At 40.2% G+C, this 27,156-nt stretch overlaps 2 protein-coding genes and 1 non-coding gene across 5 annotated transcripts in view; 1 reads left to right on the top strand and 2 right to left on the bottom strand.

The window, feature by feature from the left end:
• ZBTB8A (zinc finger and BTB domain containing 8A) overlaps positions 1 to 12,858 on the top strand; it is a 48,417-nt gene extending 35,559 nt beyond the window's left edge. Inside the window, exons 3-7 of one of the 3 annotated variants that reach the window (XM_037498224.2) lie at positions 1,456 to 2,279; positions 4,151 to 4,320; positions 5,674 to 6,002; positions 7,765 to 7,842; positions 11,614 to 12,858. In XM_037498224.2, the coding sequence (XP_037354121.1) occupies positions 1,457 to 2,279; positions 4,151 to 4,320; positions 5,674 to 6,002; positions 7,765 to 7,842; positions 11,614 to 11,755 (1,542 nt within the window). In that variant the 5' untranslated portion in view covers position 1,456 and the 3' untranslated portion in view covers positions 11,756 to 12,858. Of the gene's footprint in view, positions 1 to 1,455; positions 2,280 to 4,150; positions 4,321 to 5,673; positions 6,357 to 7,764; positions 7,843 to 11,613 lie in introns of those variants that run through there. The other 2 variants (XM_037498227.2, XM_037498226.2) reach the window with 2 other exon arrangements.
• A 646-nt stretch (positions 12,859 to 13,504) lies between these two features.
• LOC119237398 (U6 spliceosomal RNA) lies at positions 13,505 to 13,611 on the bottom strand. Its single transcript, XR_005123323.1, has one exon. It is a non-coding gene; the product is annotated as a U6 spliceosomal RNA (small nuclear RNA).
• A 2,719-nt stretch (positions 13,612 to 16,330) lies between these two features.
• Positions 16,331 to 26,923, bottom strand: ZBTB8OS (zinc finger and BTB domain containing 8 opposite strand). The gene is made up of 7 exons (XM_037498228.2): positions 26,395 to 26,923; positions 22,137 to 22,161; positions 21,486 to 21,607; positions 21,199 to 21,281; positions 20,096 to 20,148; positions 19,396 to 19,432; positions 16,331 to 17,781 (listed from the first exon to the last, which is right to left on the bottom strand). Exons 1-7 carry the CDS (start codon positions 26,525 to 26,527, stop codon positions 17,695 to 17,697), a joined length of 540 nt encoding a protein of 179 aa, XP_037354125.1. The 5' UTR covers positions 26,528 to 26,923; the 3' UTR covers positions 16,331 to 17,694.
• Positions 26,924 to 27,156: the final 233 nt, after the last annotated feature.

Consider the following 27,156-nt stretch of genomic DNA (forward strand, 5'->3'; position numbering starts at 1 on the left):
GCCAGAGCAGGGAGCAGAGCAGGCAGAAGGACCGAAGTACACTGCTGAGGGGAGCAGTGGGCGGCAGGAGAGGTCTGCGTGCCATGTGGGACCCTCACCGGTGGCCGGGGATCGAACCGGTGCTGCAGAGGCTGCAGAGGCTGCGGGCAGCTTCGCAACCCAGCGCTCAACCGCTACGCCACCAGGGAGGCCCCCCACCCTTTTTAAAATTAATTAATTAAATTTTTTTTCTTACATCATTGTAGTCCCCATAGTTCTCCCACTACTGTATCACCAGTGAACTATCACTGTATTCCCTTGTGTTCTTCCCTCCCCTGTTTTGGCACCCCCATCCCTCTGGCAATTGCATTTTACATTTTCCTCTTCTTCCTATCAGAAATGGGGACTTAAGACTGGAGGTGGAGCAGCCATCTTGTAACATGAGGTGTTTTATTTCATTAATTACATTTTTATATAAGTTCATTTGGTTCCTCTTCAAACCTACCTTTTCTTTTTTTTCCTGGAGTCTTTTCTTGTGGATATTAATAGTAAAGCAGAGCAAAAGGTGAGAGCCTAATGCTTATAGAGTACTTAGTACATGCCCTAAGAGGTTTTGAGTGATAGATAAGCATCAACTCTGTGGCTTAGAGGCTCTTCTCTAAGAAGAAAGTGTTTTTTTTATATTAATTTAAAAAAAAAATTTTTTACATCATTGTTCATTTTTAAACAATATTTGCTTCCCCCCACCCCTCAGGTATAGTCCCCATAGAGTTTCCTTCACTACTGCACCTGTGCACCATCACCACAGTCCTCTGTGCTCCTCCTTCCCTCCCTCTGATCTCTCTCCCTCCCTCCCTGCAGGATGTCTCTGATTTATAATTGTCTGTTTTTGCTTTGTTGTGTTTTGTACTGTTATTATTTTTTTTACACTGATGTCTTATTTGGTTCCCCTATATTCCTGCTATAAGTGAAACCATCCGATATTTTTCTTTTTCCTTCTGGCTTATTTCACTGAGTATGATTCCTTCTACTTCCATCCACGTTGCTGCAAATGGCATGAGATTATTTTTTTTATTGCTGAATAATATTCCATTGTGTATATATATCATATCTTCTTGATCCAGTCATCTATTTTTGGGCATTTGGGTTGTTTCCAGGTTTTACCTATTGTAAATAGTGCTGCAATAAACATAGGGGTACAGGATGTCTTTTGAATCAATGTTTTTGTGTCCTTTGGGTAGATCCCTAGTAGTGGAATTGCCAGGTTGTATGGTAGCTCCATTTTTAGTAGACTGAGGAACCTCCAGACAGCTTTTCATAGTGGTTTGACTAGTTTGCACTCCCACAAACAATGTAGGAGAAGAAAGTGTTTTTAATGGAAAAATAGATCGGTCTCTCATCATTATTTTAGTTGACCCACCTTGGAAAAGCAGTGTGATCTTGCTCTTGGTAACCATGTGTGTCTTTTCTTTTTAGAATGGAGATCTCTTCTCACCAGTCTCACCTCCTGCAGCAACTGAATGAGCAGCGCAGGCAAGATGTGTTTTGTGACTGCAGTATTCTAGTCGAAGGCAAGGTCTTCAAAGCACATCGAAATGTCTTATTTGCTAGTAGTGGCTACTTTAAAATGCTGCTTTCCCAGAATTCAAAGGAGACAAGCCAGCCCACTACAGCCACCTTTCAGGCTTTCTCCCCTGACACCTTCACTGTCATCCTGGACTTCGTCTATTCTGGAAAACTCTCTCTAACCGGTCAGAACGTTATAGAAGTGATGTCAGCTGCTAGCTTCCTTCAGATGACTGACGTCATTAGTGTATGTAAGACCTTTATTAAATCTTCATTAGACATTAGCGAAAAAGAAAAGGATCGCTATTTCAGTCTATCCGATAAAGACGCCAATTCAAATGGCATAGAACGTTCCTCTTTTTATAGCAGTGCCTGGCAAGAAGAAAGTGGTTCTCCACATTCTCTCCTAAGCCCTGAGCAGGGAACAGGTGTAATAAGTGGGAAATCTTGGAGTAAGTATAATTACCAGCCAGTCTCCCAAAGGAATACTCAACAAGCTTTGCTCAAGCATGAACACAGGAAAGATTCCATTAAAAAGACCAAACATTTGAGGTTGACACAGCCTTCTGAAGTTGCTCATTATAAGTCAAGCAAGCGGGAAGTACGGACATCTGATTCTTCTACCCACATGCCCCAGTCAGAAGAACAAGCACAAACCGATCCTGAAATGGACTCTACTCCTATTGGCTATCAGTATGGTCAAGGATCTGATGTCATACCCAGAAGTTTTCCAGGTACCCAGAAAGAGAATCAGTCCCCTCAATCAGCTTCTAAGACTCCTATTCAATCCTATTCAAGCATTCCCTTAATTTTGATGTGATAGGAGCTAAGTGATTTATTTTAGAGTGATACTTTAATATAAAATGTGTTTTATAAAACATACAATAAAAGAAAATTGTAATTTAAGATAACATTAGGTAAATGTAATAATAGTCAAAACAATGAAATTCTGATGAGGGTCAAAACTTATGATTTTCTGAACAGGGTGATTAGATTACTGTTAGATGGTTAAAGCTCTTTTCTAAATGATTCAATCCCTGCAATGCATATTTTCACTTTAAACATTTATGTGAGTTTTCACTCAGGAGGAGTGTTTTTATTCATAAAAGTTGAGGAGAGCAACTAGGCATATTTGCATAGGTTCACAAATCCAAGGTCTAAAAGAAATTAGACTAAATCTGATTTTTAAACACATAATTTTAAAAATAGCGCAACCCATAATATTGATAGTATAATTCTATGTGCAACATGAGACACTTAATTTTTATGATAGTAGTAAAATACAGAGAGAGTATATAGGTTGATAGTTTTAAAGTAACCCTCCCTTCACACCCATAAAATTAAAATAGAGAATCGGGATTAGAAATGCATATCTTCTAGTTCCCCCCCCCACTTAATCTGTTAGCAAATTTGCTTAATAGTTTACATGTCAATTTAAAGGAAAATTCTGATAAAACGGAACTCCTGCAGATTATAAATTTATATTATATATTTGCATTTTTTAATGTAGATAAATTTCAAACATATACAAAAATAAACTAGTATAGTTAACCTCCATGTATCCATCACCCAATTCCAGCAGCTCTGAACTCATAGCCAATCTTGTTTCATCTGTACCTTTACCCCTAATCCTTCCCTTTATCATTTTGAAACAAACCTCAGATATCATGTTTTCATCTGTAACTACTTCAAAATATGTTCCTAAAATAGTCTTAAAAACCCCTGAATACCATTATGGTACTGAAACAAAAGGAACAAGTCCTTAATATTACTAAGTAACCAGACAGTAGTCTTCTTTCCCTATTTGTCATATAGATCTTGAAAGATAATGTGGTTGTCTGTGGATAACATTTAAAAATAATCAGCAGCCTGATTGATTTTTACTTGTCACATTTTCCTATAGGACATTTAACTTGGAAATATATGAAATTGTACATTACAGACCTTACTTAAAGTCATGTTGAACTCTGACCATTGACCAAAGCTTACAGAAATGACAGCAAAATGGGAAATACTTGTTGCATTTAAAACAGCATAAAAGTGACCTTTTCTTTATTAGGACCTTGCACATTTATAATATTCTAGATTATTTAATCTAACTTTGATAATGAACAGCTGAATTTAACAGTTAAAATGATGAAGTTTGCCTCCAATCACAGTTAACATTTTGAATACACCTGAGTTTTAAAACAAAAAAATTAATGACCCTTGAAATTTTTTCACCTTTAAAAGAAAAATCATACAAGTATATGAAAAATAAAGCCAGGTGAATAAAAATGTGAATAAAATATGTTACTTAAAAATTAGTAAATAAATATTCTTATTTTTGGATTTTGCCTACAGTTTTTACTTTTTACATTTAAAATCTAGTAACTACAGCATTAAATAAAAAGATAAGAGTGACAGACTTTATAAATTTACTCAGACTTTGTAAATACATCAAGTACTGAAGTTAGATTTTCTGCATAGGAGGATATTGACAATCTTGTCTTCTCCTTTTCTCTTTCCAAGACTGGATGCATCAACTCCTTTTGGATACTGTATGTATTTTATTAGAATCGATATTATGACTTTCTGGTGATTTAATCCAACTGTTTCCTGACAGATGACCTGCCCAGGATGCGATTCAAGTGTCCGTACTGCCCACATGTGGTGAAGCGGAAAGCAGACCTGAAGCGCCACCTTCGCTGTCATACAGGAGAAAGGCCCTACCCGTGTCAAGCCTGCGGAAAGAGATTCAGCAGGCTCGACCATCTAAGTAGCCATTTTCGAACAGTATGTATGATTTTTCATCATTTTCCTTCTAAGAAATATGTGCATTTATCTGCCTTAGGGTCATTGGATTTACCAAGGAAAATCTTTCCCAACAGCTCCACCATATTAAAAATTATTCCCACTTAAGTGGTTTTTGCACATATTGCACATATTGTTTCCTGGGGGATATAAGGGTACACTCAAATTGCATACTTTCAATATTTACTGATTAATATATTAGTGGCTAAGCAGAAGATAATAAGTGTATTGAGTAACATACATTTTCTTAAATGTATGTTACCAGACTATATTCGTTTCCTTGGGTTTTTTTGTCTATGTGTGTTTGATGTCCTACTTCTCTACTGTTCTGACTTTAGATTAATGAGTATGCCTAAACATGAATTCAACATTATACATTAATTATAATAATTTCAATAAAGTATTTAGCATGTACGAAAATTAGAGTAACTTCTTTATTTCCTCTATAGAATAAAGTTAAGATTTCATTTCTAGAATATTGAACTAAAATAATTTTTAGATTAAAACCCATAATCTACTGCTCTAATAGCTATTGACTAAAGCTTCAAGAGTAAGACGGAGGCACTTGGGGACCTCAGCAGGTGCATAGAGCCACCACTGTGAATGTTCACACCGGTGTCCATTCTGATTAGTCAGGCTTCTGTTCTTTTTGGGTGGTACCCATGCATTACCAATTGTTAAATATTTTTGACTATCACCTTGGAATCAGATTTATAATGTTTTAAATTACATGTTTCAAAAATACATGGTTAATAAATGACAAGGCTAGTAAATGAAAAGCCAGGACCAGAATCCAAGCTTCCCAGTGACTAATCCAGTCCTATTTATACTAGATCTTTCATTAATAAAGATGGCCAGTAATCCTTTTATCTGAAATTATTTTTATAGGTTAGGGACAATATTTTTTCTTTCTCTAGCAAATCATGAAAATTAAATTATGTATATAATTTATTGTTTTGTGAAACAAAAGAGGTCTTTTTCCTCTCAAAGTCCTTAAAATAGTACATATAGTGTTTGCAATTATTAATATTCCAGGAAGGTGCCACCTATTACCTCAGATATCAAAATACTACTAGATGAAGGGATATGTGAAATTATTCAGTATGTAGTATTAATTATAAAAACACTATAGCCATTATTTAGAGAAAAATGGTGTTTAAAATTTCTGTGATGTCAAATTTTAGCAAAACTTTAGATTGTTTTTCTAATAATCAGATGTTAATTTAATATTAATGTTTGACTTTGAACCTCTTAAGTTATGAACTATTACCTTGAATAGCAGACTGTCCTGCTTTTGAAAAATCCTTTTTTATCACCATTTAAATCTCTACACAGATTCACCAAGCATGCAAACTAATCTGCCGAAAATGCAAACGCCATGTAACTGATCTAACTGGGCAAGTGGTGCAGGAAGGAACCAGGCGCTATAGACTGTGCAATGAGTGCCTTGCTGAAGTTGGCATAGACAGCCTCCCCATTGATTTGGAAGCTGAACAGCATCTTATGTCCCCATCAGATGGAGATAAAGATTCCAAATGGCACTTGAGTGAAGATGAGAATAGATCATACGTGGAGATCGTAGAGGACGGGTCTGCTGATCTGGTCATCCAACAGGTTGACGATAGTGAAGAAGAAGAAGAAAAGGAAATGAAGCCCAACATTAGGTAGCTGTCATGTGACCCAACAGAGCTGGCATGTCTGCAACCTCCATTGACTTCCTGTAGCTCTCTCTTTCTACAGCCAGAGTCTGGTTAACACATTCATCAGACTGATGTGAGAGTAATGATCTGATATAACTTGCATGCTTCTTGAACAGGCCACTGTATCCATTCTGAACTTTTTTGCCCTAAAATACATTGCTGCACTGGAAAGACCTAGCCTGAGTTGGCATGATGGAAGACTAATTAATCCTCTTGCTTTTATTACAGATACCTTTTTTCTTCCATCTTGGAATATCTACTTAGCAATCTTTTTTCCAAAGGAAATATTTTAAATAAAATTACCACAACCGAGTTTTATGTAAGATAATTTCAAGGTGTTTCTAAAACATGTGAACTACCAATACTCAGTTTTCATAGGGAACCAAGTAAGAGGTAGTTAAGGGTCTGGCAACCCACATTACTGAACTAGTAAATCTTTCTATTAAGATATAAAACAACCTATCATTATTTGGATATCCTAAATGTTTTAGGATTACAGCAGAAGACTAGTCAAAAATGTCTCAAATCTTTCATGAAACTAAAAATTACTCTTAACTAGTCAGTATTGTCAAAACTAAAAACCAAAAGTAGAGGCTGACCAGAGGCTACCTACAGACATCGTTTTCCAAAGCAGGAAAGATATAATGCCTAAAGGCTAGGGTAACGTGTAAAGAGAACCTGTCAGTAAGTTCTCTTCCTCTCTAAAGAGAAAAAATAAAACAAGAAAACTGAAAGTTCTACCAATTACAAAGAGTAATTCTAACATTTATGTACTGATATATCACATATTTTCTTAATCAGCAAGGTGGATATGGCCTCTGATTTACAAATGAGGAAATTAAGGTCAGAACTTTAAGTGGTGGGACTGATGACTGGACAGGTTTTATTTTAAACAGTCCTCTTTCAACAGCCTCTTTCTGTATGTCTCCTGAACTGGCAAAGAATTAAGTCAAACATCACCAATGTGAGTAATTATAAAAATAAGCTTATTAGAATTAGAAAGTATGAGGCAGAGAATTTAATCATCTTCAACAACTTACAATATCTTGAACTAGAGTTATGCATATAGGGCTGAGTGAGGTCCCAATAGTGTGTATTGACATGTTTCTATGTCGTTTATAAGTAAATTTTATATCCAAAAGTATTTGAACAAGTTATTCTCTTAAAAACTGTAAGCAGTTTTGGGCCTCCCCTGGTGGCACAGTGGTTGAGCTCTGGGTTGCGAGGCTGCCCACAGCCTCTGCAGCGCCAGTTTGATTCCTGGCACTTGCGAGGGTCCCACCAAAAACTGTAAGCAATTTTGTTTCCCTTGTTTATATAATTTTTCAAAATGAACTTTTCTCTTAGGATATAAAGTTTAGTTTAAACTCCTCCTTGTATAGATTATGAAACATTCCAAAATTACAGTTAGAATTGGAGAGGTATTATTTTTGTCCTAAAGATAAAATCTAAATACCAGAAATAGAGAACTGGACTTCACAGAGGTCTCTATGAATTAGCACAATTAAGCTTTATGTCATTTAATTTTGCTAGAAGCAATGACTTACCTCACCATGCTACTTTTTGTTAATATGTTTCTCTTGTTCTTTAATGATTGTCCTTGATACCAATTTGCGGGCTACAACAATTAATTTATAAAAAAAGTGTTTCTTATAAATCAATGCAACCACTTTATTTTATGGCACTTAATTCTGAAACTTTTTCAAGATTCCCTTGAAATTTCCAGTTGCTTCAAGGCTAGATGGTGTACATCAGCTTCGCCCTTGTCCCAACATGACGTTTCCTGCATGGGGAATCTTAACAAGTAAGTGGTATCCAAGTGATGGAGGGAAACATAGCATCTATAGTTTCACCAGAACGATATGAACAGCTTTCAAAATTATAATCTAATATTTAGTTGTTGGGGTCAATAGGGAAAATGAGTGATTTGAGTTTTTTTCATAGAAGTGAAGTGGTGCTTGCATGTGTATCTCTAATAGACTTTATGATCTAAATCTTTCATGCTTTTCTCTCTGCATGCAAACTTTCCATACATCAGCATGAATGTCAGCAAAGTCCACTGAACACAGTGCCACCAGCACTCATCTGGTAATTCTTTCAGAAATAATGCTTTCTCATAATTTTTTATAACAAGTATCAGGCAGTCCCCACAAAACAGCTATCAAATTTACCAACCTAGGACAGCTCATCTGTTAGAACAGATGAGTAATAATAAAATCAAAATCATTTTAGTATCATAAAAGAACAATCGTGATATGTTTCTAAGTTGTAAATAATAATTCCACTTACTATATATAATATATATATATACGTATATATAATATATATAATTTTAAAGACCAATTCTTTTCTGGAGTGAAGCTGTCTATTAATGGTTTCAGAGAAAATGGAATTCTTTGACTTTTAAATGTGGGAAAATGGTACATAGGGGTGTAATCTGTTAAAATAAGCTTTATGCCAAGGATTTTTTTTTTTTTTTTCAGTATTAATAGGTAGATAATGAGGGTTGGTTAGACCAAAGTTTGCTCTCACAGGGATGTTGTTTATCAGACTCTGAACACCCTTCTCACTCTCTGGTCTTCAAGAGTGAATGATGGGATGTAGTTTTACAGAGATAAAGCCCCACTGCAATCTGACCTAGCATCTATAGGAAGCAAAATGAACTAGGTCGGCAGTTTAAAAGATTTTTCACCCAAGAAAACTTTCTTCAAATGAATTGTTTCATAGAGAAGCCCAGCATTTAAGGGAGAAACTCTAAAATCAGAATTTTTCTGGTTAAAGCCCCGCTGTGAACCATCCCCAGATACCTCTGCAGAACTAGTACAGCCTTGAAAACCTTGGAACTTGAATTCCTTTTGAGTTTTCCAATCTCATTTCATTACATCTGTTTCTCACTGAGCTGTAAGCAGGTAGTCAAAGGGTCTCTTAGAGCAGCAAATCATATCTTTAGTATATAATGTTCTGTAGTTACCCTAAGATTTTCAAGAAGAAATTTTTCAATATTGTATTTTTGTGTAATAAAATCAAAAGTTACTCTTTTATGTGCTCAATGGATGAAAAAAATCTCTGTGTTTTAGTTATTTATGCGTTATTTTGCTAAGTCATGCTTAGATATATTGAAATATCCATGCATATTTTTATATATGTATGTGTATATATACATGTATACATATATGTGTATATGTGTGTATAGGTGTATTTGGGTCCTAAAGTTAATGCTATGGAAAAATCATTAAAAATAGTAGAGCATAAGATATGTTTAATTGGGAAGGGTGATAATAATAGGTACTGGAGGACCAAACTTTAGATTATAAATGGAAAGTTCTCTGTTATTTTATATTAGAATAGATCAGTATTACTATTTATCATTTCTATAGCATTTTATATTTGCAAATATTTAAATCATTTTTGTTATTCTTTACTTATCTATAAAATAAGACAGTTATCCCATATGAAAGGTAAAGAAATTGAGGACAGAACAGTAAAGCCACCTACTTAATACAACCTAGAGAAAAAAATGACAAAAACAGGAATTAGAATGATCATATTTTCTGATTCCTAGAATATCATTTTGTTTACTAAGGTGTGTTATGTGTCACTATTTTATAAGATGATTTTTTACAAATAATGGTCAGTTGTTTTAAAGTTGACATCATTGTATGTGGATAAATCCTATACAAATAAATTTATGTCATATAAAGGATGTGACTTTAGTTACAAGAGTTTCAATGATAAAAATTCAGTGTATCAAAGAAATGGCACTTCTTAGCAGCTGTTTTATATTTTGTGAAGTATAAATAATATTTTATTTTGATACAGTAGTTCCTTAACTATTCATGCTAATGACTGCATGGAATCCACAGAAATCTATAAATGTCATTTCCTAATATATCAACCTTCTCCCTATAAAGCTTGTATTAATTCCAACAAAAAGGTCAATATGGTAATAAGCAATAAAGCATACACAAAAGAAGTCAAGGGACTCAACTTTTTAAGGCAAAATATTTTTTACTCACATTTAAATAGCTTGATAAACACTTTTCCTTATTCCTTTTTGTTTTTCTTATGTCAGCAAAAACAATTATTAGCCTTTTGATAGAAAAACAATGGCCAAGATAATGCCAGACACCACTTTACTTTTGAACTTGATTAGATCATTTAAAAATATTACATTGAATACAGCTTGTAAATTACATCTGAAGAATTTATTCTACTTTGCTTCGTTCCTCAGATTTTTAGATACACAAATCCATCTTATAGTTTCTTGGCTTTCCCATTGGGAAAGTCTTTTAGTTCCTTGTTGTTAACTACTTAATTCCGTTATTAGAGAATAATTTCTTTTTATTCAGCCATAAGGGGAAAAAAATCGAGCAACATTTCTGCCTAGACCAGGGGCTCTCAACCTTGGCTGCATATTAGAATAACTTTTGGAGCTTTTAAAAATACAGATGCCTCCTGGAGGCACAGGGGGTTAAGCACCACACTATGAAGCAATACGCAGCCTCTGCAGCACAAGTTCGATCCCCAGCCGGCTAGGGAGAAACCCACATGGCGAGGCAGACCTCTCCTGTCTCGCCCACTGCTCCCCTCAGCAGTGTGTTTCAATCAATCTGCCTGTTCTGTTCCCTGCTCTTTCTAGTGAATCCTCTCACCCCCCGCATCTCTGGCCTGTACCCCAGCTCATGTATGCATAAATAAATAAATCTTTAAAAATAAATAAAAATACAGATGCTTAGGTATGTAAGAATATTGGGCAGATGGGACCTGGGTATAAATATTTAAATCTTCCCAGTGTTTTTTATATTTACCTGTCATTAAACATTTTAAAATTACAGATGCCCAGTCCAAAATAATAGTAATTTTTCAGAAATTTCAAGATACTGTGTTTATTCCAAATTTAGGACATCTGTTAGGGACAAATAAGATGAATACTCTAAATTATCAGGTGGTCTTAAAATAGCCTATTTTTATTTGAGATGCATTTGCCTTTTATTTGATTATGGGTATTACATTCTGGGAATTCAAACAATGCTTCAGACTATTAGAAAACTATGTCAGGAATACATGACTGAAATACTGTACCCTACATTTTGCAGCTTTCATGTTTTTGCTTTTGAAAAAGAAACCAGTGCACTGTCCAACCACTATGAAGCTTAATTGTTACCCATTAGAATTCCGTCAGCAAATTAAATTAAATCATTTTTTATTCAAGTTAAATGTCACTGGAAAAGTAGGAGTCAATATTGAAATGTGTTATTTAATGTCTTTGGATAAATTTAGAAACAACATTAAATTTCTTCTGCATGTATTGCCATTAAATATTTTTAAATAACTTGAAGCCATCCTCACTCCCATGAAGCCATCCTCATTATGTTTGAAATTCAAACACAGGCATATCCCATTAGCAGTGTAGTGTATACACAGACACTCCCTTGGTGAGTCACCCACAAAAAAGTTTTATCCAATAATGAAGTGGCATTTTTCTTACATCATTCAAAAAGGTTTAACTGCTGAAATAAAAGTAGATACTGTGTGCCTATTTGCCTTCACTTAAAACTATTTTTTTCCCCTGGAGGAAATACATCCACCAGGAATACAGCAGTGGAAAACCGGCGCCTGTAACCTTGGCATCGGATGCTCCAGTACTTAGAGTCCATGTTGAAGAACGAAAGCCAAGGATTTGTCCCCACCCAGCGCCCAGGCGGGCGGCCAGCTGACTTGCTGTGCTGTTTCCAGGGAAGACGCCAGCTGTGAGTGGGACTGAGGAGTAGGAATCTTTCTTTTCAGTCCTGTTTCCCTCCATGACTACTTTTCCTAGTAAGTTATCAGAGTTCGACAGTTACACCCCAGAGAAGCCTGCGACCTACCAGACATACCCCTAAAGTTAGACTGAGGGGGTGGGCTGGATGGAAAATGTTCTGTCACGCCTGGTGGGTGCCCAATAAGGAGCCCACGTTTGCTGAGTCCCAGTCCTCCGAGGAGGCACTCCTGCCGTCCCCATTTAAACCAGGAATAAACAGGCTTCAGAAGTGGAATGAGTGGCCCCAAAGTCACCCACGATGGCAGGGCATAGTGGGATCCCGGCCCAGGGGTAACTACCACAGCTTAAAACCTAAGCCGTGCCTCTGCAAGGGGAGAGCTGACCTGTTGCACCCCAGCTCTAGGCTACAATGGAGCAGCCCCGCGTAGAGCTCGTGGTTTCGCTGGACCTGGTTCAGTTACCCTTGGTCAATCACCACCATCCGAAAACGTGTACAATAAGACACTAAGAGTCCACATTCCCATAACTTTTATTACACTATGTTGCTACAGTTGTTCTGTTTTATTATGAGTTATTGTTAATCTGTCACTGTACTTAATTTATAAATTAAACTATGAACAAAATAGTATATATAAGGTTCCACACTAAGCTGATTTCAGGCACCTGGGGCAGGGCTCTTGGAACCTTGTCCTCACCCTTCAGGGGAGCCTACTATACTGTGGTGTGACCAACAAAGTGTTTCACTGCCTTAGGCATTTGCAACTTGCAATTTTCACACACACACACACACACACACGCACACACACACACACACACCACCCTCCCCTACCCACCCATGCCCTGATAAAGGGAGAAAGTACCATGTGCTAGAAGTGTATTTCTTCATTGAATATGTATCTTAGTATCTACCATTTGCAGCTGCCTCTAAATCCCCAGACCCCAGCATCAATTCAAATAATTTGGGAGGGGAGAGCATCACATTAATGTTTTACACAAAAACAAGTACAGATTTAAAAAACATCCCAACAGGGGCCTCCCCGGTGGCGCAGCGGTTGAGCGCTGGGTTGCGAAGCTGCCCGCAGCCTCTGCAGCGCCGGTTCAATCCCCGGCTGCTCCCCGGCTGCTCCCCGGCCACCGGAGGAGGGTCCCACATGGCGCGCAGACCTCTCCTGCCACCCGCTGCTCCCCTCAGCAGTGCACTTCGGTCCTTCTGCCTGCTCTGCTCCCCGCTCTGGCTCTGGTGAATTCTCTCGCCCTCCCGCGCTTCTGACTGTACCCAGTGCTTGTATAAATAAATAAATAAATCTTTTTTTAAAAAAAAAATCCCAACATGCCAATAATGTCTGCTGATATTAAAAAAGGGGGGGGTATTTTTTTTATTAGATAATAAATTTTATTGTTATATTCCCCATACAATTGCAGCGCCCCCATTCTGACCCCAATCCCTCCCCTCCCGCCCCTGCCCCCCTAAAAGTGTCTCTGGTTCATAGTTTTTTGTTGATTTTGATTTTCACTTTCTTATAGTTATTCATTTTCCTGGTCCCTTATTTAAGTTTTCTAGATTCCTGCTATGAGTGAGACCATCCGGTATTTTTCTTTTTCTTTTTGGCTTATTTCGCTGAGCATGATCCCTTCCAGTGCCATCCATGTTGCTTCAAATTGCATGTGTTTATCTTTTTTGAATGCTGAGTAATATTCCATGGTAAAAAATATGGAACGCTTCACGAATTTGCGTGTCATCCTTGCGCAGGGGCCATGCTAATCTTCTCTGTATCGTTCCAATTTTAGTATATGTGCTGCCGAAGCGAGCACAAGGGGGGGGTATTTTGAGTTATACCTTGAAGAATGGAAGGGACATACGAGTAGGAAACACAATGAAGTGAGAGTTGATCCATGAGGAAAGCTGGCATAGGGTAAATAAAGATTGCTCAGGCTTTTGCACCATTGGCCTCTGTGGCTATGACCTGCAGCCTTGAATGCAGGAGGTGCTTGGGAGCGTGGGCTTGGGGGTACATGAGCCTCATGGTAAACACCTGAAGTATGATGTGGGTGTGCGTAAGTGCGCACACCTGGGCCTGGAGGCTGAGCATATAAGGGCGGCATCACAGAGGACGGCACAACAGAGCGGTGGACAGCAGTGGAACAATGAGAGGAAGAGACCATGAGACACCACCAGGGAGTCCCAGGCTGGGAGGCCTGCCAGCCTCTGGCCCCCCAGCTCCCCTGCCTGTCCTGCACCTGGTTGCTGCACTACAAATGGTGTAGAAAGATCATTAAAAGCCTGAAAAAGCCATTGAGGGCTCCAGGATTCTCCTTTACACATCTCCTGGACCCATAGAGAATCTGCCCTGCGTTTTCTGGCACAGCAGCTAGCAACAGCTGAGTGCAGGGATTGGAAGTAGAGTCCAACATGCTTGCAGCCTGGAGAATGGGGGTGCTTTTGAATGAAACAAAGAATGTGGAATTTTGTTATGAAAACTGGACATCAAGGACCTTTTCCTAAGCAGCATGTGGCCTGGCCCCTTGGAATCGGGAAGCTCTGCATTAAGTGTCCCTTAAACAGGCCATTAAAGACAAGAAGTTTCAAAAGTACACAAAATAACCATGAGCTAGGTCCCTCATTCCCTAACGTGTTTGCAATTTAAAGGTGAAGTTCTGACTACATGTTGATTTAAGGCACCCTGTGCAGCAATTTGACAAATCTGCTCTGACCATTTCATTGGAACTGAGAGGACCCGGTATTGCAAGGATCAAGCAGGTGGGATGAATCCAAAAGACTTCTAGGAGGTAAGTTTCTAGTTATACTGAAAAAGGACAAAATTAGCAGGTAAGAATCTGGACAAAGGCTGATTAGTGAGTAAGATTTGATTCTTTTCATACTAAACAACCAAAGACTGTTTCAGAAGCACATACCTTCAATCTCTTCTTGGTGGTTTAAAGGATAATGAGTTACAGAAACTTTGTAAAAAAATTGAGAAATCACCAATACCTAAATGAGGAAGTAGGTCAGACAGTAGAGCAAAAGCTAGAACTTGAGGCTTGTGACTTGCAATTCTTGTTTTTGCAAATAAGCACAGGTGAGCTGCAGTCTCTGCCCAAGTTTGCTGTAACTCTAAGATGCTTAATTCACTGACCACTGAATAGTAACTGACCATCTATTTATCATGTACCACCTAGGACTGTGTGTGCTATTCAGAGGGACAAGACTGGCGAACAATCAATTACAAAATCAAGTACCCTGGCCCACCTGTTTTTTTTTTTAAAGATTTGGGCCTCCCTGGTGGCGCAGTGGTTGAGCGCTGGGTTGCGAAGCTCCCCGCAGCCTCTGCGGCGCCGGTTGGATCCCCGGCTGCTCCTCGGCCACCGGAGGAGGGTCCCACATGGCGCACAGACCTCTCCTGCCGCCCGCTGCTCCCCTCAGCAGTGTACTTCGGTCCTTCTGCCTGCTCTGCTCCCCGCTCTGGCTCTGGTGAGTTCTCTCACCCTCCCGCACTTCTGACTACCCAGTGCTTGTATAAATAAACAAATAAATAAATAATAAATAAATAAAGATTTATTTATGCATACAAGAACTGGGGTACAGGCCAGAGATGCAGGGAGTGAGAGGATTCACCAAAGACAGTGGGGAGCAGAACAGGCGGATGGAGTGAAACACACTGGAGAAGGGAGAGCAGGTGAGTCAGGAGAGGTCTGCTGTGCCATGTGGCTTAACTGCTCCACCAGGGATTGAACTCATGCTGCAGTGGCTGCCAGTAGCTTCATATTGCTGACACTTAACCCCTTGTGCCACCAGGGAGGCCCCTGGCCCACCTTTAAAGCTAATTAGAGGGGCATGGTTCAGAGATCATTGAAGGTTGGAAGGGTGAGGGAGGCTTTCTGGAAATGTGAATTTAGGCAGGAGAAAAGCATAGCTTGCTGTACACTAGCAACCTGTGGTCCAGAGTCAACCCACATACAATTTTACTTTACTGTGATGACCTATAGTGGTTATTTCTTTCTAAAACCTGAGAGGCTTTCACATAAAAATTCCAATTTCAGAGATGTCATAAAAACTGCAATACTGGGCTAGCAGTCGCACAAGCTAGAAGGGCTAGGGTTTAGAGGCAGCCACTGAGTAAACCTTCAGCAAAACACCCACAGCCTGTTCTCATTACCTGCCTGACTCCCTGGGCAGTGAAACTGCTACCCCTGTTTTCAGTATTGAGAAAGGCAGCCCAGAAAAGGGACAAGACAAAGCAGTGTGTTATCGGTGGGAGATTTAGCTCTGCAATGAGAGATCATCAGTTCCCCAGGCCACGACATATCTGAGATCAGCAGAAGAGTCTGGTGAGAGCCCAGTGCAGACATTTCAATAAATAAACTAAAAATACACGAAACATGTGCTTCTGCTGATGGAACGAATGTGATTCTTGTATTCCTACTTTCCTTCTCAATCTTTGTTTTGGGATATTTAAAAAACACATACTAAAATTTAAACTTTTTCATAAATTATAAATTTATTTTGAATAAAAATATAATTTATATTACATAATATATTGAACCCCATCACACAGTATATGGTAAGAAACATGGCTAACTTATGCTTCTTTTCCCAGTCAGGTTTGAACCCAAATCGGCTTTAATATATCCCAAGAGCTCTTCTTACTCTGACACTGCCTGAATGATAGTGCATTATTCATTTCCACAGTCAACAACCCTGTAGTTCAGCATCTACAAAGGCGTCCTTGAAAACAAGAGCCTCATGTCAGCTAGAAATCCATTCCAGCAAAAGGTGCAGAGCTTCTTCCAGACATTCTATGCTTGGAGGGCCACAATTCAAACATACAAAATGCACCTGAGGTAAGAAAGGTTAGGAAACTCGATCGCTATACAATGTTTCAGTGCTGCTATTCAGACCACAGGCTCTTAGTCTAGTCTTCAATACCCCTATTTTCTGTTAAAAATAATGTAGTGTTCAAAGAAAACCCATAGGAAGTTCAATCTCTTCCTTTTAGGTCAAGTTCAGCATATTAACAATGATATTTGGCACCATCCAGTGGAATTTTTTCTTATGTAATTATGAATAGATAATACTGCAAACTCTAGATCAATCAATAGAGAATAGAACAATGCTGCAAATTAAAGCAGTTTTGTTTTATTTTCCTTCTCAAAGCTATCTCCTTTGAAAAGTTCAGATCATTTAAAAATTGTTTCCCTGGGCTCCTTGGAAATAGTTTATATAATTTTTTGAAAAATGGAGTGAGGGAAATTCTTCCTTGTCCTCCCTGACTGGATAGCCTGGCTTTAAAATAAAATTACATGTCAGAAGAAAGGATTATTTGAAAGGGCACTGAGAGAGAACTGTCAGTACATCAGTGCTTAAAAATGAGAGAGAAACTCAGGGCTCTTTCTAGAGAAGCCCTCTTAACCAACTACAATTATTTGTAAGAAAACCAGCTAGAATACAAGATGGTGGGCGCTGTAGTACACAATCTAAAATACAAGCTCTCTTAATGTACATTAGGAAAAATGTCTTAACTAATTTGGAAGAAAAGTAAAATCCTGGGTGTGGGATTTCTCAAATGATTCTTGAGCTTCAGGCTGCTGCTTACACCAGGAGGCCTTCGGGTTTGCACTAACTGGAAAGGTGTAAGGTGCCTGCTGCTCTAACAGGGAAAGAATAAATGAAGGACCATATTTGCCATGGAAAGAATTCTTTAAAGTTTGAATATCTGGGTAGCACACACCAAGGCTGTGTCCTGACTTTCCTTTTCTGAAAGTCACAATTTAAGCAAATGATTTCTGTTCTGCAAATCTCCAAGTTTTCAACAGATACAGTAGGATTTATATTATGGTATCTTCTCCAAAGGAAGAGAAAAAGCAGTTCTTCATAGGAGTCTTTTTTTCCCTGGTATCTTAAATGTCAATGATTACAAAAACCTCTGGCTTTTCTTCATTATAGACCTGCATTGCTGAATATGTTATCGCCTTGACTTCAGTACCCTAAAGAGAAAAAAAAAATAGGACATTGAAATCAGTATTATTAACTCCAGCAACAAGTGGCAGAAAATGAAAAACAAAAAACTCACACAAAACAATTAGTTATTGAATTAGGACAGCATCATGCACTGAGGGGCCACAAATGAAAGGTCCGTGTCCACAGCAGAAAGCACTGAACTGGAGTCAGGAGATGGTTTTGTACCCACCGGACATGAAAGCTGTCTCTGACCTCCGAACGTCAGTTTTTTCATTTATCAAATGGGATGTGTCAGAAAACACACAGCTTTTCTACTTCTTGAGTCCAACCTGGCCCAAGGAACTCAACCTATTCTCTCTGCAGCCGCCATCACTCGCTGTGCCTTGTGAGTTCTTCTCTCGCCAAGTTTCCAACACTCCCCTCTACCCTGCTCAGTTGGAGCCACAGGATTAAGTGTTCTCTTAGTTCCTCCCAGTTCTCGAAAAGGATCTACCACAATTCTGTGCACTACAAAATATATCAGCAAATCGGTAACTGGTATTTGGTAGCTCTATGGCACAAGAGACACCTGAAGACTTCACAGAAGGATTTGAATGGCACCACCTTTGCTTTTTTCCCTCTGCCATAATCACCTGGCAAAGCCACAACCTAAATCAAATTCAGTCATATAGGCCTACAGCAGCACATACCATACTAACTGTATCACCTTAACTGTCCACACATCAAAAGAGTACTGTGCCCTGCTGGCACAAGATTAAGTCGCAACCTATGAAGCTGACGCAGCCACTGCAGCACGAGTTCAAACCCAGGCCAGGGAGCTACCCACATGGCACAGCAGACCTCTCCTGTCTCGCCCGCTGCTCCCCTCAGCAGTGTATTTCATCAGTCTGCCTGTTCTGTTCTCCGCTGTCTCTGGTGAATCCTCTCACCCCCTCCCTGCCCCCCCCTCTACCGCCACATCTCTGGCCTGTACCCCAGTTCTTGTATGCATAAATAAATAAATCTTAAAAAAAAGAGTACTGAGCACTGACCAGTAATCTTACACTTGCCATTAAGTTTACTTTCTCACTCTCCAAGACAATTATTTAACCTCTTCCCTCTAGCATCCCTCCTTCATTCCCACCATCAACCAACAAGTTTCCCAAAGAAAGTAAAAGCAACCAGTGAGAATCGACTCATCTCCCCCATCAAACCTACCATCCTACTGAACCTGTACTCACTCTGGCCCTCTCTCCTGTCACACTGAGCAGCCCGTACCTGCTCCCCTCAGAGGCTGGCTTCTCAGCTTACACTTTCCCCACAATTAACTAGTACTGAGTCAAGTCATACAGGTTGGCAAACACAGAATCCAGAGAAGCACAGAAGGTAGCAGGTACTTTAAAGAACAGTTAGTCTAACACCTCCATTATAAGGGAGAATATCACAACTTGAAAAGGCAGTGAAATTTAAGTCCCACAATCTGTAATCAACCTGGCCCTAAAACCCAAATGCTGAATCCTAATCCACCAAGTCCTATGTATTTTCTCAGAGAAGTCTGAGAAAAACTGACCACTTTACACCAATTTATTAGTGCTTGCCGAAATTTACTGCTTTATGGTTAAGTATGAAAATGTTCTTCATGGCTGGATTTAAAAACATACCTGAGGGTGCTTAGACAATGAGAATTCTTCTCCCCACCTTGAGACAGAAAATTAAAACATGATTAAGTTTTCCAAGATTTAACACTTGTTATCTTCTTATGTATTTTAAAATAAGCTTATAAATGTGGTTAAGATACAAGAAAGCCAAAAGGCATGGGAGTATGTTAGAGGGGATAAAAGCTATCATTAAGGGACCAGAGAAACTCAGGGAACACTAAATCCAATCAGAGCATCCTAAACACGTGTTTGTGAGCTCTTGAAGAAAAAGTAAAATTTGTTAATGGAACTGGCTTGAATGAAATGTGAGGATCAACGAGAAAGCATGTGTCAGTGTCCCCCATTCACCATGACCAAGCAAGTATCTGTGCCCCTGTGCCACCCAGCAATTTTACATATATATATATATATATATATATATATATATATATATAGTGTGTGTGTGTGTGCATGCACGCGCGCGTGCTTCGTGCACTAAAAATCAACAAACTGGGACTCAGAATTAACAACCAGAACCAACTTTGTTCTGGTGAGTTTCTGATTCTCCAAAACTGAGGTGAGGCCTGGCTTGTAGGTGCCCCACAAAGCTTAACCTGCAAGGCCTTTCTGGGATACAACTGGTCCTGTGACTTAACAACATTTCCATTTGTCTTCCCGCCCACTAAGTTCATGACTTACTACTTAAAAGATTTTCAAAACTTACCCAATTGACCGTAATTTGAAGTTCCTTTGATCAATACTAAGCACTTTTACTTCCTAAAGGGGGAAAAAAAAATTATATTTTATAAAATGAAATGTTCATTAACAGGTCAACAATATATTTCACGGAAGTAGATTTTTTCTTACACATTTAAGGGAGGCATTCCTGAAAAATGTACAATCCAAAAACATGAGTCAAAAGAATTTCTCTGAAAGATCAGGATGATGTCATATATTTCCAATTGCTCTCAGCCTATTTTTTTTTTTTCAGCTTTACTAAGGTATAACTGACAAGGCGCTCAGCTTGTTTTTATATAATATTATAGACACTTGAACTCTGTGAGACAAATGACCCGGGGAAAGCGGGGAGAGCTGTGCATGTAAGATAACAATGAAGTTGGAAAGGTGTTCCCTTTGAGAAGTTGATGGCAACAACCTTCATGTGGCTTTTTATTTTTCATGTTCAGGAAAACCAGCAATTTCTTAGTTTAGGCCAACATGACAGAGCTGCTAAATTTCATTTGGGACAAAAGAAGCATATGGATGGATACAAATATAGCTCAAAATTGGGAGACATAAAAAGTGACTGGATGAAGACAACAGGTGCTTTCCTATCACACACTCGTGATTAGTGACAAGTATATAATAAGAGATCTAAATACAAAACGTGTGTCTATAGGCAAACTCCAGTTACCAGGAAGTGCCTATGGTCATTATAGTTTCTGCAAATCTCTATCATCTGTATAGCTAGGTTTTGCATCACATGTTCTATTTTAAATCACTTATTCGGTTTAAAATATGAATCCAGGGGCCTCCCTGGTGGCACAGAGTTAAAGTCCTCAGTGCTATCAAGCTATCACCAGCCACTGCAGCATGAGTTCAATCCCCGGCCAGGGAGCTGACCCACATGGTGCAGCAGACCTCTCCTGACTCGACCACTGCTCCCCTCAACAGTGTATTTCAGTAGATCTGCCTGTTCTGCTCCCCACTTTCTCTGGTGAATCCTCTCATCCTCCCGCACCTCTGGTCTATACCCCAGTTCTTGTATGCATAAATAAATAAATCTTTTAAAAAAAATTAAAAATAAAACAAAAAATCCTTGCTTACCCGGGGTATGAAGAAGTCATCAGCACTGAACTTATAAAGCCACTCATCCAAAAAGTGAAACAGAAGAGACTGTAAGTCATCTCCTACAGGGGATCAAGAAGAACAATAACAGCTGTTTAATAACCCATCTTGAAAAACTTATTTGTACTTAAAAGTGCAATGAATTTCTTAAGCTAGCTGAAAGAGGAAGAAGAGGCTCATAATCAATTTTGCTTTTCTTAATGTATAATTCCGTAGAACACTGAGCATTTGTATGACAATTTCTTTATTGTGAATAGATTGACTACCTTGGGTTTCTACTTCCATTGTCTGCAGGGGCTCCACAGTGCCTGTATCTGTCATGTAACCAAACATGGCCATTGCACACTGCTCAAATGCTTCCTCCAGGGTATCTCCCCATGCATGTAACCTAAAGAAATACATTCATGTCCTATGTAATAGAATCCACTGCGAGAGAGAAAACTTGACTGTAACATCAAAAGAAAATCAACATGATAAAAACCAATAGCACTGAAATTGGATGCTTTTAAGCCATCTTTTTCATGTTCTAAAAGAATCAAAATAAAAGATTAACACTAGGAACATCAACATTAAAAAAATCAGCCTTCCGGGGCCTCCCCGGTGGCGCAGTGGTTGAGCGCTGGGTTGCGAAGCTGCCCGCAGCCTCTGCAGCACTGGTTCCATCCCCGCCTGTTCCCCGGCCACTGGAGGAGGGTCCCACATGGCGCGCAGACCTCTCCTGCCGCCCGCTGCTCCCCTCAGCAGTGCACTTCGGGCCTTCTGCCTGCTCTGCTCCCCGCTCTCTGGCACTGGTGAATTCTCTCACCCTCCTGCACTTCTGACTGTACCCAGTGCTTGTATAAATAATAAATAAATCTTAAAAAAAAAAATCAGCCTTCCTATTTAAGGACATAGGGATAAACTCCAATTATACTCACTGGACATCTGCTGTATGATCCAAATCTGAGGGAGAGAGGGGAAAACTCTTATAAGTCATTAAACTTGACTCACAAATCACAACATAACTTTAGTCCATTATTAAGATCATCACCCCTGAAGAACAAAAAAAGTGGGGTAGACCCCATCTTTTGCAATCCATTTATACAACAAAATTGCTTTATTAATACTTTTTAACCTAAATTTATATTTAAGCAAATGACAATATCTGGAAGGTAGCAGGACCAGAATCTTCTACATGAACTAAAAAGTATTCAATATACATGGTAACTTCTCAAACAAATGCCATTCCTCAAAACAAATCAATGTCTTTTCTAAATAGTTACTTATAAGAAGAAACCTAAATTCCAAAGAGATTGTGTTTTTTTTTGACTACATTGTTGATTAAAGGCAGAGGCGGGACTAGAAAAGAGGTTTTTTGATTCCTATGTAGTGTACTCTGCACTATAACACAGTCTTCTGGTGGCACTCAAGATTCAAATTCATTCTAATTCATTCTAAAATATTACCAAGAACTTAATAACCTTTAGGCACTAAGGGGCTCAATGATCAGAAGAGATGACAAACAAAAGGAAATGACCCTAGAAATTAACCCTAGAAAAATGAAAGCATATGTTCACAAAAACACATTTAAGAATGTTCACAGTAAATTTATTGCAGAAAATTAAAACCTCGGTCCTCTCTGGTGGTATAAGGGGTTAAGTCTCAGCACAATGAAGCTATCAGCAGCACGAGTTCCATCCCAGGCCAGGGAGCTGACCCACATGGTGCAGCAGACCTCTCCTGACTCACCTGCTGCTCCCCTCAGCAGTGTATTTCAATAGATCTGCCTGTTCTGCTCCCTACTCTGTCTCTGGTGAATCCTCTCACTCCTGACCCCCACCTCTGGTCTACACCCCAGTTCTTCTATGCATAATAAATAAAAATAAATCTTTTTAAAAATTAAAAACTCAATGTCCAATAAGAACAGATAAATTAAGGAATACAATACAAAAATTACTCAGCAATTAAAACAAAAGTACAAATTACTGATATATGCATTAACATGAATCTCAGAAACATTAAGTGAAAACTGAAGAACTCTTGGCACATTACAAACCTATCCAAATTCCTGCACTAAAAGACTTGAATCCATGCCACAGCACCCTCCCTTGGCACCCCCCCCCCAATTTACTGTTTGTTCCAGGCCTGCATCTGATAGGCTCTTGACCTCCCTTTCTTAGAACATTTACTAAAAAGGGCTTGCAATTGTGAACATGTATCTTTTCTATCAGACAGTCTTTCTCAAGGACCCCAGAAGCATTCCTTTGAAATTTCTCTGTGGGAGGACAGAATCCCAACTTAGATAACTAGCAAACACAGCTGGCCTAAACCAATTTACTGTGATTAAAATTTTGTAATTCTTCACTTTTCTAATTCAGGAGAGGCTTCTAAGGCCTGCTATCCCCAACCTTCACGTTCCCTTTAAAAGACCCAATCACCTCTGCACAAGTCAGAATGGAGTTCAGCTCTTTCCTTTACTGTCAGTAGTCACCGAATGAAAATCTTTTCACTGCTTTAAAATGCCCAGCAGGGCCTCCCTGGTGGCGCAGCGTTTGAGCGCTGGGTTGCGAAGCTGCCCGCAGCCACTGCAGCGCCGGTTCGATCCCTGGCTGCTCCCCGGGCCACCGGAGGTGGGTCCCACATGGCCCGCAGACTTCTCCTGCCGCCCGCTGCTCCCCTCAGCAGTGTACTTCATCAGTCTGCCTGTTCTGTTCCCCACTCTGGCTCTGGTGAATTCTCTCACCCTCCCGCACTTCTGACTGTACCCAGTGCTTATATAAAATAAATAAATAAAAATAAATCTTTAAAATGCCCAGCAGCAGGGGCCTCCCCTGGTGGCGCAGCAGTTGAGCACTGGGCTGTAAAGCTGCGCGCAGCCTCTACAGCGCCTGTTCGATCCCCGGCTGCTGGGAAGGGTCCCACATTGTGCGCAGACCTCTCCTGCCACCTGCTGCTCCCCTCAGCAGTGTACTTCATCAATCTGGATGTTCTGCTCTCCACTCTGACTCTGGTGAATTCTCTCACCCTCCCGAGCTTCTGACTGTACCCAGTGCTTGTATAAATAAATAAATCTTTAAAAATAAATAAATAATAAAATGCCCAGCAGCAGCAGCTTGATACTGAGTGAAACTATACATAAAAGAATCTATATTGTGTGACTCTGCTTACATGAAGTGTAAGTTACATGATTCCATCTATCATAACTCACTGGACTTTTACACTGAAGATCTGAGCACTTTTACTATATGTAAATTGTAACTCAACTTTTAAAAAAGTCTAAAAAGACAATGACAGGGCGTCCACATAGCTTTGGTGCAAACACTTAGTCCCTGGCTTTGCTGTTACCAGTAATAGCCTTTCTTTTATTGTCTCTCTCTACACACCAATTCCAGTAAAGATCTATTGCAAATTTCTAGTGTGGCTAATACTGACAGATAGGATCCATGTAAACAAAAGCTCTTTTTTTAATCAATTATCTTTAAGAATGTAAAGATTCTTGGGCCTCCCTGGTAGCGCAAGGGGTTAAGATGCAACCTATGAAGCAATCCGCAGCCACTACAGCACGAGTTTGATCCCAGGCCAGGGAGCAACCCACGTGGCACAGCAGACCTCTCCTGTCTTGCATGCTGCTCCCCTCAGCAGTGTATTTCAGTCAATCTGCCTGTTCTGCTCCCCACTCTGTCTCTGGTGAATCCTCTCAAACCACCCCCCACCTCTGTCCTGTATCCCAGTTCTTGTATGCATAAATAAATAAATCTTTTTTTTTAAAGATTTATTTATTTATTATTTATACAAGCACTGGGTACAGTCAGAAGCGCAGGAGGGTGAGAGAATTCACCAGAGCCAGAGCTGGGAGAAGAGCAGGCAGAGGGACCGAAGTGCACTGCTGGGGGGAGCAGCGGGCGGCAGGAGAGGTCTGCGCGCCATGTGGGACCCTCCTCTGGTGGCCGGGGAGCAGCCGGGGATCGAACCGGCGCTGCAGAGGCTGCGGGCAGCTTCGCAACCCAGCACGAGTTTGATCCCAGGCCAGGGAGCAACCCACGTGGCATAGCAGACCTCTCCTGTCTTGCCTGCTGCTCCCCTCAGCAGTGTATTTCAGTCAATCTGCCTGTTCTGCTCCCCACTCTGTCTCTGGTGAATCTTCTCACCCCCCCACACACCTCTGGCCTGTACCCCAGTTCTTGTATGCATAAATAAATATTAAAAAAAAAGACCAGAAACAACAAGTGTTAGAGAGGATGTGGAGAAAAAGGAACACCACTGGTGGGGATGGAGACTGACTCTTATGGAAAGCAGTATGGAGGTTTCTCAGAATATTAAAAATAGAACTACTATATGATCCAGTAATTTCACTCTTATGTATCTACCCAAAGAATGCAAAAACAGTGACTCAAAGGGATATTTGTAGTCCTATGCTCACTGCAGCACTATTTATTTCAGGCAAATCCAATTTTCCTAAGGGGAGGTGGGGAGCTTGTCTTATGTAGATTAACCCACTAGTTTGGTCATCCCCATAGATGCAGTCATGAAGCATAAAAAATATAAAGAGGACTTCTGATCAGATGGCGCTTTCTTCACAATAAGTTAGAAAGTTCAACTATTGTCTACTTTTTCTCTAAATCTTAATTGCTATTTTTTTACTGAATATTTTTGTAGTATAATATATATTTGGTCTTTGCCCTGGCACAATTCCTTAAATCCTTGGCATTTCCTGAGTGATTAGAGTGTCTTTTGCTATTCATGAGTCCCACACACAACCCTTGAGCTATGCTAATGAGATGACTCAAGGGGGGGGAGTGGGGAGGGAACTAATTAGGCTTGAGGGTGGGGACAGTTCAGAGACTCATACTCAGCTTTCAGAATTCTCTAACCTAGCCAGAGTCCAATCCTTTGTTGGAAATGGGGGTGGGGTGGTGTTGGAGGTGGGGGGACAAGACAACCCTGAAATACGGCTATATTTAAAATCAACACATTGGTAAAATCCCCACAAGTTATTAGGCATATGTGGAAAAACTTTAAAAGACTGTAAAATGTGAGAGTTTAGCTTTCTCGACTCTCAAACCTGGCAGTTTCCACTCCCTGGAAAAGCACAGGAAATCAGGGGCTCAGACTGCAGCATCTCGTGAGGCCAAGTGGAAAGCGAGACCGGTAGTCCCAAGGAGGAAAGGGAACAAAACAACTGAGCCACCTACTCACACTCGTACTTCCGATTGACTGGCGGATACTTGGTCTTGATCGCTTTCTGCTCCTCAGTCAAATTATAATCTCGCACGTCCTCCTCTTCCTGCGCCATGACAGCCGCATCAGACACCCTACTTCCGCCCTTCATCAACCAGACCTCAGACCTGATGACAACTTCCGCTCTAGGCCCCGCCCCTTAGCGCACATCCTTTAAAGGGCCAGGCCGCTACACTGGCTGACACACTTTGTTCCCAGACGCCCTTCTTAGGCCTCACGGCTAGGAACGCATCTTTAAAAAGCGAGCCCCCATTTTCTGCTCTTGCTTCTTCAATCAATTCTAAGGTCTAAAGAAACAGATAAATTGGAGGTTCTTTGAGTAGGGGGCCATTGCAGCCAGACATCTCCAGGTTTAAGTGATGCTGCCTCACCCCCGGCGTTGACAACTCGAAAGCATCACAGATTTCTCATCTGAGTATTTTGAAGCGGTCGCGAGTTCAGCAGCCTTTAAGAAAATGGCTGCCCCCATGAGAGTGCGGAGGGAACCTCTCTCACGTGACCACGGGGGTGGGGGGGTGGGGACGCACTTGCGGCGGCCCCGCGCGCGCAATCGAAGGAAATGGGGTCTGGGCGGTGTAGGGGCAGCGGTGGAGCGCGCGCTCCGGCGCCGCGGTAAGCGACTCTGCGCGCCCGGATAGGCTACGAATGCGGCGTCCCCGCCCACTTCGCCGTCCAGCGCGCTCCTATTGGCTAACGTTGGCGCGAAGGTGCGCGAGTCGA

This window comes from Talpa occidentalis, unplaced genomic scaffold, assembly GCF_014898055.3.
Source record: "Talpa occidentalis isolate TD23 unplaced genomic scaffold, MPIMG_talOcc4v2.1 talOcc4.9, whole genome shotgun sequence".
Lineage (NCBI taxonomy): Eukaryota > Metazoa > Chordata > Mammalia > Eulipotyphla > Talpidae > Talpa > Talpa occidentalis.

What these genes read in the sequence shown, in the direction of transcription:
- ZBTB8OS (XM_037498228.2), bottom strand. Translation starts at nt 26,527, where the DNA reads ATGAAGGGCGGAAGTAGGGTGTCTGATGCGGCTGTCATGGCGCAGGAA. An exon ending in AGTCAATCGGAAGTACGAGT is followed by an intron (nt 22,162 to 26,394) that starts GTGAGTAGGTGG and finishes TCTCTCCCTCAG; the next exon opens with ATTTGGATCATACAGCAGAT. An exon ending in ATGACTTCTTCATACCCCGG is followed by an intron (nt 20,149 to 21,198) that starts GTAAGCAAGGAT and finishes TTCCCCCTTTAG; the next exon opens with GAAGTAAAAGTGCTTAGTAT.